At 66.3% G+C, this 13,949-nt stretch overlaps 3 protein-coding genes across 3 annotated transcripts; 1 reads left to right on the forward strand and 2 right to left on the reverse strand.

Annotated features, from left to right (window-relative positions):
- Positions 1-1,180: 1,180 nt before the first annotated feature.
- Positions 1,181-4,458, forward strand: EMIHUDRAFT_94860 (hypothetical protein; the record flags this gene model as incomplete). Its single annotated transcript, XM_005793989.1, has 2 exons — positions 1,181-1,558; positions 1,636-4,458. The coding sequence occupies 2 exons, from the start codon at positions 1,181-1,183 to the stop codon at positions 4,456-4,458; spliced, it is 3,201 nt and encodes a 1,066-aa protein (XP_005794046.1).
- Positions 4,459-4,722: 264 nt separating this feature from the next.
- On the reverse strand, positions 4,723-6,583 carry EMIHUDRAFT_447404 (hypothetical protein; the record flags this gene model as incomplete). Its single annotated transcript, XM_005793990.1, has 4 exons — positions 4,723-5,116; positions 5,231-5,342; positions 5,579-5,784; positions 5,978-6,583. 4 exons carry the CDS (start codon positions 6,581-6,583, stop codon positions 4,973-4,975), a joined length of 1,068 nt encoding a protein of 355 aa, XP_005794047.1. The 3' UTR covers positions 4,723-4,972.
- Positions 6,584-8,455: 1,872 nt separating this feature from the next.
- EMIHUDRAFT_194002 (hypothetical protein) lies at positions 8,456-10,939 on the reverse strand (the record flags this gene model as incomplete). Its single annotated transcript, XM_005793991.1, has 5 exons — positions 8,456-8,867; positions 9,139-9,224; positions 9,489-9,638; positions 9,712-9,810; positions 9,992-10,939. 5 exons carry the CDS (start codon positions 10,937-10,939, stop codon positions 8,456-8,458), a joined length of 1,695 nt encoding a protein of 564 aa, XP_005794048.1.
- Positions 10,940-13,949: the final 3,010 nt, after the last annotated feature.

The following is a 13,949-nucleotide window of genomic DNA, read 5'->3' on the forward strand; positions in this document are numbered from 1 at the left end:
TTGACCATCGCGCGCCCGCTGTCGCCAAGAAAATCCACGCCTTCCACGCCGCCCGTGCCGTCTAAGATGCCGGCCGAGCTCTCAAAGTGTCCTTTAAGCTCTTCCTCTGTTGTGGCGGGCGGCACGTTTCGCACGAAGAGCAAGCCGTCACCGCCATGCGCAACGAAGAAACGGTGCGGCGGCGGCGGTGGGGGTACTATGGTGATGCCCTGGCCCAGACCACTGTCATACTCCCGTGACACGCCCTCAAAGTGAAAATTGGATTTGCTGCTGATGCAATGGTTTGAGACATATGCGAGGACGGCATCCTCCCCCGCGCGGCCGCCATACCTGTATTCGAAGCAGGCACCTTTGTCCGCAGCGGAGAGCAGCACCTTCAGGTCCGTGAGATGAGCCTCGTAGTTCCCGGTGAACGCACATTTCGCGAGGACTTTCTCGAGAATTTTTCGCGAGGACTGGCGCGAGAATCTTTCTGTGCCCCTGAAGAGTAGCACGAGACCCTGCGCCTCCCGAACTTGTTCATCAAACTTTGAACGGTCGATGCGCTCGCATGTGAGAGAGGTCATGTTGAAGTCGCTTTGCCTGTACTTCAAATTGAGATGGACAGTCGGGCCCTCCTCATGCTCTTCAGCCACAGCGCCATGCCCATCTGGCGTCTCCTCCTCCGCACTGGGCGCGGCGACGGCGGCGTACTCCTTCCACCGCTCCTCGGCCGCCTCGAGCTTCTTGAGCTGGCGCTTGTCCTTGCCGCTCAGCTTGCCGCCCTCCTTCGCCTTGAGCCGGAGCGTTGCGAGCTCGGCCTGAAGCGCGGCGAGCTTTGAGGCGTCATCGTCCTCGTCCTCGCTCATGGGAGCGATCTTCGAGCGAGGCCTCTCGCGTTCCGGGGCGCGAAGCTATGCCAGGGCTGGATTGAACGCGGCGGACGTACGGCAGGGGCCGGGGGGGGGGGGGGGCGCTCGCGGCCGATGGTTGTTACGAGATTCGAGTGCTGATGCGATGGTTCTGCGCGAGGGCTCAACGACCCTTTCAGAGTTGTGAGCCAATACACTGAAAAAGAAAGCGCGCCCGCCGCGGGGCGGTGGCGAGGCTCGGATTTCGTGGGTCTAATACTTGCCTCGGTGCAGTCAACCCAGGCCAGCTCAACCCGACGTCTTCCCCGACGTCTTCCCCTCCTCCCTCGATGCCTGACATCGCCAGGCTTCTGGCATTCCTGTCCGCATCTCTCCTCCTCCTGATCGCTGGCTCCCTGCCGATCACGCACGCGCAGCAGCCCACTTACAACCGACGCGCCATCGACTCGGCGAGCGCACAACCGCCGAGTCCAAGGCGCACTGCGTCGCTCTTTCGTGCGGCAGCGCTCCTGGACAGCGGCGAGCAGACCGTCACGGCGAACATTTGGAATAATTTGGGCGTCGCGCTCATGCGCGCCGCGTACAAGAAAAAAGCTGACCCGACGCACGCCATTTGGTCGCTCGCGGCCTTTGAGCTGTCCCGCCGTCTCGACCCTCTCGACCGGCAGCCGGTCGCCGACGAGAATCTGGCAGATCTCGCGAGCAAGGTGCCGCCACCGTTGCAGGGCTGAAAAACGTCCGTTGCCGTCTCTGTGTTGTGAGTCCGCTTGCACTTATTGTTTAGGTGCCGGCGGTGGCGGCTCTCCTCGCCAACCGCCCGCGCGGCTACTGGCAGCCGTCCCCGCTGCTGCCGACGAGTTCCGTGGGAGAGCTGGCCCTCTCGCACGCCAAGGCCGGCCGCGAGGACGAGGCGCTGCTCTTCCTCTGGCAGTCGCTGCAAGACGCGGACCAGCACGCCCCGGCCGCGTGGCTCAACTTGTGTATCGTGATGAGCAAGGCGCGCAAGTGGCTGCAGCGTGACCCGCGGAGCTTTCACAACGCGACCGCGGTGGCGCACGCCGCATGCGAGCACGCGCACGAGCTCTACAAGAAGGACGGCACGCCGCTTATGCGCGACGGACGTCCGCCGGCGGTGGCCGAGAACAAGGACGTCTTCGACAGCCTGCGCGAGCAGCACGCGTCCGACCCGGAGAGGCGTGACCACCTCGCGCACGCGAAGCGGGTGGTGCAGGGGCACTGGGTTGCCCTCAAGACCGACCGCTGGCAGCTGCGTAAGATGCTCTCCGAAGGAATCATGCCCGCGCCCGCGTCCAGCGACAGGAGCAGCAGGAGCAGCAGGAGCAGCAGCGGCAGCAGCAGCGGCAGCGGCCCCACCCGCCGCCTTGCGTACGTGCTCGGGCTCCACTCTGAGGCGGTGCTGCTGATGCGCGTCTTCGGACGGCGCAGCCCACGGCTGAAGCGGGAGGCCCTCGCGTACGTGCGCGCCGCCTCGGAGGCCTCGGGTCTCTCTCGCGCCCTCACGGCCGCGGCGGAGGGCGGCGGAAGCAAGGATGCGTTCGGGCGCACGTACAGCTTTTGGCCTGCCGCGGACGCAGAGGCGCTGCTCGAGATCGTCAAGAGGGACGCGACCGACCCGCGACTTCCTAACCCGCTGCTCACCGCCACGCACGGCCTCATCGCGCTGGCGGCCGCGCACGACGCGACGGCCGTGCGCGCGCCCGACGCGCCCGCGCTGCGATCCGAGGCGCGCGCAGCCTTCACCCTCACGCGAGCCCTGAGTCCGGTGGACGAGGTGGCGGCGGTGGGCATGAGGGAGCTCGAGCAGCTCATGGCCACGGCAGCGGCGGCTGCTGCGAGCGGCAGCGGCAGCAGCACGGCGGGGGCGGAGGAGGAGGACGAGGCCAGTCTTGCAGGAGCAGCGTACGACTTTGACGAGGCGCACGTGGCGGGCACTGACGAACTGCACGCGCGCCTCCGGCGCTTCCTGGCGATGCAGCGGCGCGCTGCCGCGTGGGTCGCTGGTGAGCTGGCCGGAGACGGCGAGGAGCCAGATGCGCCGCCGCGTGTGCTGCTCGCGGCGCTGCCCAACGTGGGGTTGGGCAACCAGGCGATCGTGGCGGCCTCCTTCATGGCTCACGCGCTCCTCACCGACCGGGCGCTCTTCTTCCTCAGCCCCGACCTGCAGTGCTCCGACTCCGAGGACGGCGACGACCGCGAGGGCATCCGCTCGCACAACGCGCTGCTGTGCGACGCCTTCGACCTCGTGGGCGAGCAACGGGGCCGCCCTCTCTGGAGGCTCGTGGACGTGCTCGAGCGCTCAAAGGCGCCCGGTCGGATGGCCAACCTTCACGCGCTCGTCGAGCCCGCCACGGTCGGTGGTGGCGGCGGCAGCGCGGCGTCCAATTATCGCGCGCTGCGGCTGCGGCCGCTTCCCGGCCAGCCGCAACCTGCTCCCGGCCGCTACTCGACGGTCGAGCACCTCACTTGCTCTGCCGACTCGCCGCCGCCCTCTTCGGACGCGCCTGCTCCAGGCCCCCGCGTTCTGGCCCTCAAAACGCCGCTCTGGTACGTTCCACTCCTCGAGCTGAACGGGCACGGCTTTCGAGAGGACATTGCACGCCTCTTTTCGCCCAGCGGCGCGTACGTGGACGGCCTCTCGCTCGAGCTCACCGGCGCCGATGCCAAGGGGGAGGAGGTGATGCGCGACATCTTTGGGCCGCTGCTGCGCTTCCTGCTGCCGCCCAAGCGTGCCATCCTCCGCGAGGCCCGAGCCTTCCTCCGCCAGCACTCCCTCATCGCCGGCGCGGCCGGCGACGCCGCGGCGAGTGGCGCGCGGGAGCTCATGGCGGTACACGTGCGCGTGCAGGACTCGACGCGCGACATCGCGGAGGCGGGCAGGGCCTCGTATGCGCGCCTCGAAGCCTCGATCAAGCGCTGCGTTGCGAGTCGCGTCGCGAACCTCACCGGCATTAGCAGCAGCGGCGCCACCAGCGCCACCAGCACCGCCGCAGCAGCGGCGGCGGCGCCCGCACCAAAACGCGTCGGCGTGCTGGTGGCATCGGACAAGGCATCGCTGCGCACACGCCTCGTGGCCGGCTTCCGCGCGAGTGCCGGCGTGGCCGCGGCCGGCCACTACGCGCCGCCCGCCGGATCCTTCCTGGGCGACGCCGCCTCTCGCAACACGGCTAACGGCTGGAGGACGGCCGCCGTCGAGCTGCTCGCGCTGGCGCACGCGACGCACTTGCTGCAGGCGGGCAACCACGCCTTCTCGTCGTTTGGCATGACGGCGGCGCACTTGCTGCCGCACGAGACGAAGCAGACGGCGCTCTCGCACCCGTGCGACGAGGAGTGGGGCGCCGCCGCGGGCGAGGCAGAGTGCATTGCGCAGGAGCATCCGCAGCCCTGGCTCAATTTGCGATGGCCCGTCCTCGACAGCGCGGCCGAGCGCAAGCGCGTCGGCTGCACGCTCAGGGATGCCAATGGCGTCGCGATGCCGCTCGTCCACAGGCTGCAGGCAAGGGGTGCCATGGAGCTCAACTGCCCCGAGCTGCATGCGATGGCGAGGAGGCAGAAGCTCTTCCGCAACCAGCAAAAGGAGGAGTTGTAGCTGTACGAGATTGGTGCTCGTCTTCGAGAGTAGTTGTAGTTGTTGTAGGCGGTGGTATACAGAGTCTACACAGAGTCACAGGTCAGCTGCAACGAGTAAGAGAGTACATAGTGGTATAGAGCATGATAGAGAGAGATGCGAGAGAGAGAGAGAGAGAGAGAGAGAGAAGAGAGAGAGAGAGAGAGAGAGAGAGAGAGAGAGAGAGAGAGAGAGAGAGAGAGAGAGAGCCAGCGAGGGTCGCGGAATACAGGGTCGCGGAAGCAGTACGGTCGTGTTATCAGTAAAACCATGGGCATTGCACACTCCGCGTCGCTACACCCTACACACACACACACACACACACACACACACACACACATCAGTCATTACACTTGGGCAAGTGACACTTCACATCACAAAACAGTAAACAGATAACAAGGCCGCCGCGCGTATTTTCACGCACGCATGCGAACCGCAACCCAGGGCGAAGACCGGCTCTCTGACACCGCAAGCCCGTGCCGCTCAGAGCTTTCCATCAGCACCCCTTCGGCGGCTCAAGCTGCGCCTGCTTGATCTGCTCGTCCACGCCCTTCTCGTACCGCTGCGAGAAGACGGTGAAGTAGTACCCGGCGGCGTTGTAGATCGAGGCGGTCAGGATGGTGAGGAGGAAGGCGGTGTGCTGCGGTGCAGAGGCGCGGCGGGAGCGGAGTCGCGCAAGGAGCCGGCCGCGGGCTGCGATGGCGGGCGAGGCGCGTGCGCGGGGTGGGAGGGCTGGAGCGACGGGGTGGCTCACGGCGACGAACGAGTGCCAGTAGATTGTGGCGAGTCCCATTGTCACGACCCCAAAGATGAGGTGCATCAGCATGTAGACGGCGCGCTGGGCGAGGTCACCCGTCACGCCGAACCTGTGGGCGGGCGGGGCTTTTACCGCAAAGGGGGGAGGAGAGAGGGGGGGAGTGTGGGGGCCGAGTGCGGCTTCTTCTGACGTCAGTGTGTGTGAGGAGAGAGGGGGGCGGAGGGGAGCTGGAGCGAGGCAGCGGAGCTACTGTGGAGGGCCGCAGGACTCCCGCAAGAAGGGGGGGGGGGGGGGGGGCTAGACTTCGCCGCGGGCGGCTGGCGCTCGCGCGGGTGGGCGGCGCACCTCCTGAAGAGAGCGGTGAGCACCTTTGCGCTCGGCCCCGTGGTCGTTACGCGGTCGAAGAGCGTCTGGTAGGCGTTCCGCTTGAGAAAGTCGCCGAGGACGATGAAGACGAGGAGGTAGTAGCCGAGGATCCAGGGGAGGTAAAAGTACCTCGTCCCGTCAGCCAGCAGCAGGAGCGGGTTCCGGCCGCACTCGGGATCGCACACCTGAGGAGGCGGGCTGGGTGGCATCAGGCGGGCAGAGGAGCTGGCACGCGGGGCTTGGGGGTGTCTCGGAGGCGTCTCGGAGGTGTCCTGGAGGTGCCTAGGAAGAGTGTCGCGGGAGGCGTGCCGTGAAGCCCGGCGTCGCATTCCAGCGCAGCGTCCAGGTGACGACGAGCGGCGAGAGGTGGAGGAAGACCGAGGTCATGTGGGCGTGCGAGTGGAAGATGAGCGACTGGCTGAAGGCGAGCACGCTCCACGCCACCGGGCCGTTTGACACCATGAAGAAGACCTGGAAGAGGAGCGCGCTCTCCCGGTACCTCCACAAGTACAACAGCCCGATCAAATTCGCCCAGTAACAGAAATCGGCGAGGAGCCAGTGCTTCCCCTGCTGCAAAAAGGTGTACCAGCGCACCGCGACGAGCACCAGCGCCTTTGGCGTGTGCCAGAGGTAGTAGTGCCGAGGAGCGGCGCCGGCGATGTATGCTGTGATGGCGACGTTGAGCACGCCGAGGACGTAGAACGCCTTGTCGGCGCTCTTCACCGCCAGTCTGGCCTTGTGTAGTGCCTTGTCCTTCTGCTTCTCGGCCGCGCTCGCGCGCTGGTTCGTCGCAAGGCCGTGGCTTTCCTCTCGCTCGAAGAGCGAGCCAAGCTGAGCGAGCGCCGCGACATACTTTGATTGAGCCAGCACAGCCCACGCAATCGCAGCGATTGGGAACAGGCCAATGAGCGCCAGCGCGGCGTCCTCGCGGGTGAACTCGATCGGCTCCGGAGGCGGCGCGCCTTGGCGTGGTGTGAGCCTCATGATTACGGCGTGCCGAGGTAGGACACGAGGCTTGTGCTAGGACGCAGGCTGCGAAAGGCTGACAGGCTGACGGGGCCGACGCCGAGGCGCGCGAGGAAATCGACGCCGAGGCGCGGATCTTTTTCTTTTTTGCGCGAGAGGCTTTGAGATTTGAGGAGGGGGAGGCAGCGCGGGCGGCGAGTGCACGTCGTAAGCCCCACCCGGCTGTCGGGCGGGCGTGGGGCAGCGTCAAAATTCTTCTTCCTAAAATACCGCGATGTCCAATATGTCGCGCCGCCGCTCGCGCCGCCTCGCCTCCTCCTCCACCGCCACTCCCTCGCCAACCACGCCGCCGCCCACCCGACTCCTGGACCTCCCCACGGAGCTCCTCGTGCGCGCCCTCTCTCGCTGCGACCCCGCCGACATCGCTCGCGTCGCGGCCGTCTCGCTGCTTTTCCACGCCTCGCTTGCGGCGGAGGGCATCCGCTTGTGGGCGCAGGAGCGCGGCTTGGAGCTGCCGGCGCTGCCCGAGGGCGAGAGCTGCACCGTGCGATGGCTGTGCTTTATGGCGCTGCTGTGCGAGTCCAACCCGCCGGCGAGGGCGGCAGCAGGCGTGTCTCACAGCGTCTTCATCGACGGCGAGGGGCGGCTCTCGTCGTGCGGCAATGCGCCGCACATCTATCCAGGCCTGCTCGGTCACGGCGAGGGGGTGACGCGGCTCAACACGCCGACCCGCCTCCCTTCCACGCTGGGCGGTGAGCGCGTCGTGAGCGTGTCAGCTGGAGCCGCGCACAGCCTCGCCCTCACCGCCAGCGGCAGTGTCTGGAGCTGGGGCAGTGGAGGCTTAGGCCCGCTGGGCCACGGCGACGATCAGGCCCAGTGGCTGCCCACGAAGGTCGAGACCTTTGCAGGGCGGCGCGTCGTCGCTGTGTCGGCTGGAGGCGGCCACAGCCTCGCCGTCACCGCCAACGGCGCCATCTGGAGCTGGGGCGGTGGAGTCTTTGGCAAGCTGGGCCACGGCGACGAGCAGCACCAGCTGCTGCCGAAGGAGGTTGAGGCCTTCGCTGGCCAGCACGTTGTCGCTGTGTCGGCTGGATGGTACCACAGCCTCGCCATCACCGCAGACGGCAGCGTCTGGAATTGGGGCGATGGAGACTACGGCAAGCTGGGCCACGGCGACCAGCAGAGGCAGCTGCTGCCGAAGAAGGTTGAGGCATTCGCTGACCAGCGCGTCGTCGCTGTTTCGGCTGGACGCGAGCACAGCCTCGCCTTCACCGCCGACGGCGCCGTCTGGAGCTGGGGCGCAGGAGGTGATGGCCGGTTGGGCCACGGCGATCAGCAGAACCAGCTGCTGCCCAAGAAGGTCGAGGCCTTGGCGGGGCGGCGCGTCGTCGCTGTGTCGGCTGGATCCAATCACAGCATCTCCATCACCGCCGACGGCGCCGTCTTTACTTGGGGCCAGGGCGGCGACGGCTGCCTAGGCCACGGAGAGGACCTGTCGGTCAAGCTGCTGCCAAAGAAGGTCGAAGGGTGGGCCTGGGCGCCGGGGCAGTGAGAAGGGCGGGTGTGTCCGTGTAAAGGTGCCGCTGCTGGTCTCCCAGGCCGGCCATCTCACTGGGAGTCCTTGGTTTGGTTTTGGTTTCCACGTTTCGATTAATGTACAGGGCTAGAGCCCGACACCACCCCACTCCCCGCCTGCGCTCCGCTGTCGTGGCTCGTGGTCGTGCGACGGTGCGAGCTGCGACGTGGCACGTGCGTGTCACGAGAGCCAGGAGAGTGCGCTGCGCCGCACAAGCCACAAGGCGGCGCTCACGTCGCGGCATCTCCGCAGTGCGCGCACCCCCCAGGGTCAGGGCTTTTTTGAAAAAAGGTTGTCCGAACACGAAAGTCGCGCTATCCCTTGATGACTGCGATCGGCCGCAGCTTGACGCACTTGCTGGAGATTCCCGCCGCGTGGCAGGTGTCGACGACCTCCGTCACGTCCTTGTACGACTCGGGCGACTCCTCCATGACCAGCTTGGGCGATGCGACGCGGATGGAGATGCCCTTCTGCTGCAGCGCCTCGAGCACCTCGGTGTAGTCGAGCTGCCGCCGCGAGCCGGCGCGCGACTTTGCGCGCCCGGCGCCGTGGCAGGTGCTGCCCCACGTGTCGGCCATCCCCTTCTCCGTGCCGGTGAGCACATACGAGCACGTGCCCATGGTGCCGCCGATCAGCACGGGCTGCCCGGTGAACTGGTAGTCGAGCGGGATGAGCGGGTGGTGCGGAGGAAAGGCGCGGGTGGAGCCCTTGCGGTGGACGAGCAGCCTGCCCGCAGCGGAGGGGAGGGCGGGTGGTCACGGGCGGGGGCACGCTGCGAGCTGCCGCGGCGGCGGGGCGAGCAGAGCCTCTTCGGCTTGCCGTCCACGAGGTGCTGCTCTACCTGTTCACAGCTGGAGGTGTGAAGAGACGCTGTTCACAGCTTGCCGTCCACGAGGTGCTGCTCTACCTGGCGGGCCGGGGCGGTGCGATACCCACGCGCGGTCCACGCGATCAGAAACGGTCCGCGAGGAGGGGGGCGGCTGGGGCAGGGAGGGACGGCGCCTTTGCGATGTTGTGCGACACGTCGTACACGACCCCCATCTCGAGGTCGTCTGGCGTAGCGCCAAAGGTGCGCGCGAAGGCCTGGCGCACCGAGAAGGTGGCTCACCACCTCCGAGAGGCCGTAGCGGGAGAGGCGGGTGGGCAGGTCGAGAGGCGTGTCCGAGACCACCCACCGCAGCGGCCGGGTCGGCGGCGAGGGCGACGGTGGCGGCGTCGGAGGCGTGGCCTCGGCGACGGGAGGGGCTGTGCGGCGGGGCGGCATGCCGCTGGGCGCGGCGATGCCGCTGGCTAGAGCGCGGCGGGGCTCGCCTGGCGGCAGAGGAAAGTCATCGAGGAGCGGTTGACCCACGCATAGTTCGCCGCGGCCGCCATGGCCTGCAGGTACTGCTTACCCTCGGCGGACCCGATCCGCGCGCACGCGAGCTGCCGGTCGTTGACTCGGATGTCGTCGCGCCCCATCGCCCGCTCCATCTGCAGCAGCGCGTCCGTCGCCACCTGGCGGCCACGGCCACGCGTCGCGGACGCGCGAGGGGCTGTGTCGTGAGAAGTGTCCCTCTGGGCTCAGCACCCGGCTGGTCCGGAGTGTGGTCTTGCGTGTGGACTCGCGTGTGGCATCACCGTGATTGCGCGTGACACGCGTGTGGTCGTGGTGCGTGGTCCTGTGGGCCTGCGAAGGCACTGCGTGTGATCGCCCTTCTCCACACTGGCGTGAGCGTTGCAGTGGTCGCGTCCCACCTGGTGCCCCAGGGTTAGGGTTAGGGTTAGGGTTAGGGTTAGGGTTAGGGGTACGGTTAGCGTCCAACCTGGTGCCCCAGTCCGCGCGAGCCAGAGTGGAGGAGGACGCACACCTGGGCGCTTGGGCGGCGCGTGAGCGGGGGAGACGCCGGCGGGGAGAGACAGGCGCGCCCGCCGCTCTCCTGGCCCTCAAAGTCGAGGCCCATCTGCGCCGCAGCACGCTTGTCGAAGATCCGGTCGACGACCTGGATCTCGGCGTAGTGGTTCCCAGCGCCGAGCGTGCCGAGCTGCGGCAAGCCTGCGAGGGGCGGAGAGCGCGCGTCCGGCACGGGCCTCCGAGGGCTCTTGCTCGGGCCCCGTGTGGCTCGGTCCAGCAGGGGGCGCACGCCTCGCTTCTTCGCCCTCGCCGAGACGGAGGCGGGGGAGGCGGTCAGCATCCTGCCGCTCTCCTCGCAGTGCTCCTTGTCCTCCGCCCACGCGTACCCCTCGCGCACCGACCAGTCCATCCCCAGCTCCAGCGCCCGCTGCAGGCTGTCCGAAGAGGACGGGATGACGCCCTGCGAGCCGACTCCGACAGGGATGTGGTCGAAGAGCGACTGCGCGAGCGCCTCGCGCCGGTCTGCCACCGCGGCCTCGGTGAGGTTGGTGCGCAGGAGCCGCACGCCGCAGTTGATGTCGAAGCCGACGCCGCCGGGTGAGACGACCGCGTCCGGGTCGTCCATGTCAAAGGCCGCGACGTTGCCGATGGCGAAGCCATAGCCAGAGTGGGCGTCCGGTAGGCCGATGGAGTGGCCGACGATGCCAGGGAGCGCGGCGACGTTGGCTATCTGCTTGAGCGCTGGGAGGAAGCCGGACGTGGACGAGGAGCCCGCGAACTGCCGCAGCTCCGACCATAGCAGCGGCTGCAGCGCCTCGTTGACGTAGACGTGCCCCGGCACCCGCATCTGAGGGACGAAGCCGAGATCAATGCGCCAGCGGTACGGCGTCTCCTGCTTGAGGAACGCGAGCTCGTCTTCGTAGCCACGAGCCGGGAGGCTGGATTGGCTGCTGCTTGCCGCCATGGTGCCTTATCGACGACACACGCGCGCCGGTGGTTCGACCCTAAGTGGTTCGACCATACTGTCCAAGCCTAAAGTCTGGGCAGGTTGTCGGGGACACGATCCCGGCGTGAACACAACTAACTGACGGATCCGCTCCTGACAGTCGCACGCGCCGCGCTGTGGCGCGTGCGACTGTCTTTGTTTGAAGTTAAAAGTCGAATCAGAGCGCCGTCGGCGTTGTCCCCCGATTTTCTCCCCCGGACCGCCCGTCCGGCACCGCTCCGGGACGCACGCCGGCGAAGCACCATCAAGCTGCTGTACGGCCCCGGCATCGCCTCCCCTGGCTTAGCTCTCAGTCAAGATATTGTGCACATGGGTGGCCTCTACAATATACTCACTGACACTGAACCTCCCAGAGCTCGTCCCGGTCCGCCACGGCCATCCTCGGCCTCCGGGGGGGCCCCGGCCGCGGCGCGGTGCGGCGGCGTCACAAATCCGACCACAGAGCACGGGGACGCGGTCGGGCGATCTAAGGCCCAGTGAGGCGTATGCATTGCCTATCCAGGGCTATCACCTGGACCTATCAACAGGCGCCTGCGGCGCCGTGGTCAGGAGCTGCTGTTCACGCCGGTCCACACTTTCATAGTGGACAGTAACTCTGCCAGGGTTCGGGCTCTCAAGTGGTGTGGTTATTCCCGCCCAATCTCATAGCTATGAAGTGTTCCGCTGAACACCCGACTCCCGTAGCCCAATCTCTAGCTATGAAGTGTTCCGCTGACACCCCCCCCCCCCCGCCCCGCCCCGTCCTCTCCCCCAGGGCGACGTGATCGAACAGGTGGTTGCGAGGTTGAAAGGCGTGGCGGAAAAATCGGGGCAGCCGATGTTTAAGCCGTGGCGACCGCTCCAGATGCGACATGTCGAAGACGACCAATCCGATCCGATTCAATCGAGGGGCCGGATCGGGCTGCGGCGCCCTCAGGTCTGTCTTAGGAATGAACGCATAGGGCGAGCCGAAATGGCACTTCGTATTTGACGAGGACATGGCCTCACTACGTATTTGCTCTATGACGATTCTCATTTTCTTTTTTCTTCCGCACGCCCAAACGCACAATATCTGGCAAAAGCCGGCGTGCAGTAATTAATGTAAGCAGGTGATCGGTAGCCCGGACCACTCTCATTGGGGGGGTGACAAACCTACACGTTCACCTTCACTACCGTACACCATTCACTACCGTTTACCGTTCACCGTTCCCGCCATCCATGCACGTGAAACCGTCCTCGGTTCCCGCCATGTTGATGAATGCACATCCAAGGTGTGCAAATCACCGATGGCTCGTTGCACGAGTATATGGGCCACAAGCGTCGAAAATGTCCCAAAAGCGTGTCGCCGCGCCGCCTTCTCCGCCGCCCGAGCGGCCGCCTCCGCCTCCTCCGGCTCCGCCGCTAACAGCGCCTCCCTCCGCCTCACCTCGTCCTCGATGGGCCCCCTGCGCATCCAGGAGAGGTCGCGCGAGCGACCTATCCAGGGGTGATTCGCAGACGGCGCATGCCCCTTCCGCAGCATCGAGTAATCGCCGAAGCCAGCCCCAAAGTAGTTGTCCAGGCAGGCGTCGCAGAAAAACTCACCTAGCTGAGAGATCTGAAGCCCATAGACAGGCAAGGGCATCAGAACCCTCGCCGCGCCGCATCTCCTCCTCCGCCGCCTCCATCTCCTACTGCACAAAGATCGCACGGGCGGGGACCTGTTCCTTTTCACCCTTCTCACAGTAGAGGTGTCCGTTTTTATTTATTTATTAAATGTCGAAATTTTCTACCATGGGGTCTAATTTCTAACCTAGCCGATCTAACGTTGTTCAACCCGGACCGCTATCCTGACCTGCGCCTGGTCTACGCCTGACCTGGCTATCCTACTCCCCCTGCCCTGTCACACACACGAGACGAGCGGCTCATGCCGCTCTTGCACACGCACTGCGCTACTGGCAGTAGTACTCCGGTACTGGCGCATGTCCTACTCAGTAGGACAAGGGCTCCTGTCCGCCCAGGTGCGTACGAGCGTCGCTTCCCACGCGCTGCTCGTCCGGGCAGCGCGCCCGCAGGCGCGCCCTCAGCCTCGTTTGAGTAGAGGACAACGTCCTATAGGGCAAAGGACTCACTGCTCGATGACAGCAAAAATACCGCATAACCCGTCGTCGAAGCGAAACTTGAGGCCGTACTTGCTCACGATCGGATCGATCTTGGCCTTGGCCGCCGTCTTCTTCGCCTCCATCGGGCATATGCACAACGCACAGGTGATGGGATTGCACATGCACACGACAAGTTGGATCGGGCCGCCAGGACAGCAGAAGTACACGAACTCGCAACCCGGGCTGTCGTAGAAGAACTGCCCGCGCTGTGTCTCGTCGAGGGCCGCGACGATCTCGGCCCAGTCGCTGGGTGAGATGACGGGGATCGGCGACTGGCCGCTCGCCTTTAGCTCGCTCATTTCTATCTTCTTGTCCACCTGGAGGCTCAGCCGCCACGGTAGCCCGCTACCTGCACCGAGCTCGGTTGTCGCCATCGGTTGGGCCATCACCATCGGCGTCGGCGCCGCAACCGGCTGCGCTGCGACGACCGCACCATCACCACCGATGGCCTCCGCCATCACCACCACTGGCACGTTGACCATCATCTGGCTTCCGGCGGTTGCGTCGGGCGGGCACATGACCTGCATTGGGCCGGAGGGCGTGTTGACCTGGAAGGCCATGCCCGGGCCCACGCCCGCCGGGACGGTCGCTTGCATCTGCTGCATTCTCGGTGCAAATCACGAGGCCGCGCGGCCCTCACCAAGCCTCTCACCCAAAACGAGTCCATCGGAGGGGTTCCCCACAGCGGGGGGTCCCCACAGCGGAGCGCCGGCTCCCGTGCGTGAGTGCAGCCGCCTCCGAGGCCGGCGCTGGCTGCCTCGCCTCGCCAGTGCTGTCCATCCACGCCTGCGAGAGGCAAGAGCGAGGCGTGGCCGTGAAAGGATCTCTCGTTCAGGGGGAGGCGCACG

This window comes from Emiliania huxleyi (assembly GCF_000372725.1).
Source record: "Emiliania huxleyi CCMP1516 unplaced genomic scaffold EMIHUscaffold_1, whole genome shotgun sequence".
Lineage (NCBI taxonomy): Eukaryota > Haptophyta > Isochrysidales > Noelaerhabdaceae > Emiliania > Emiliania huxleyi.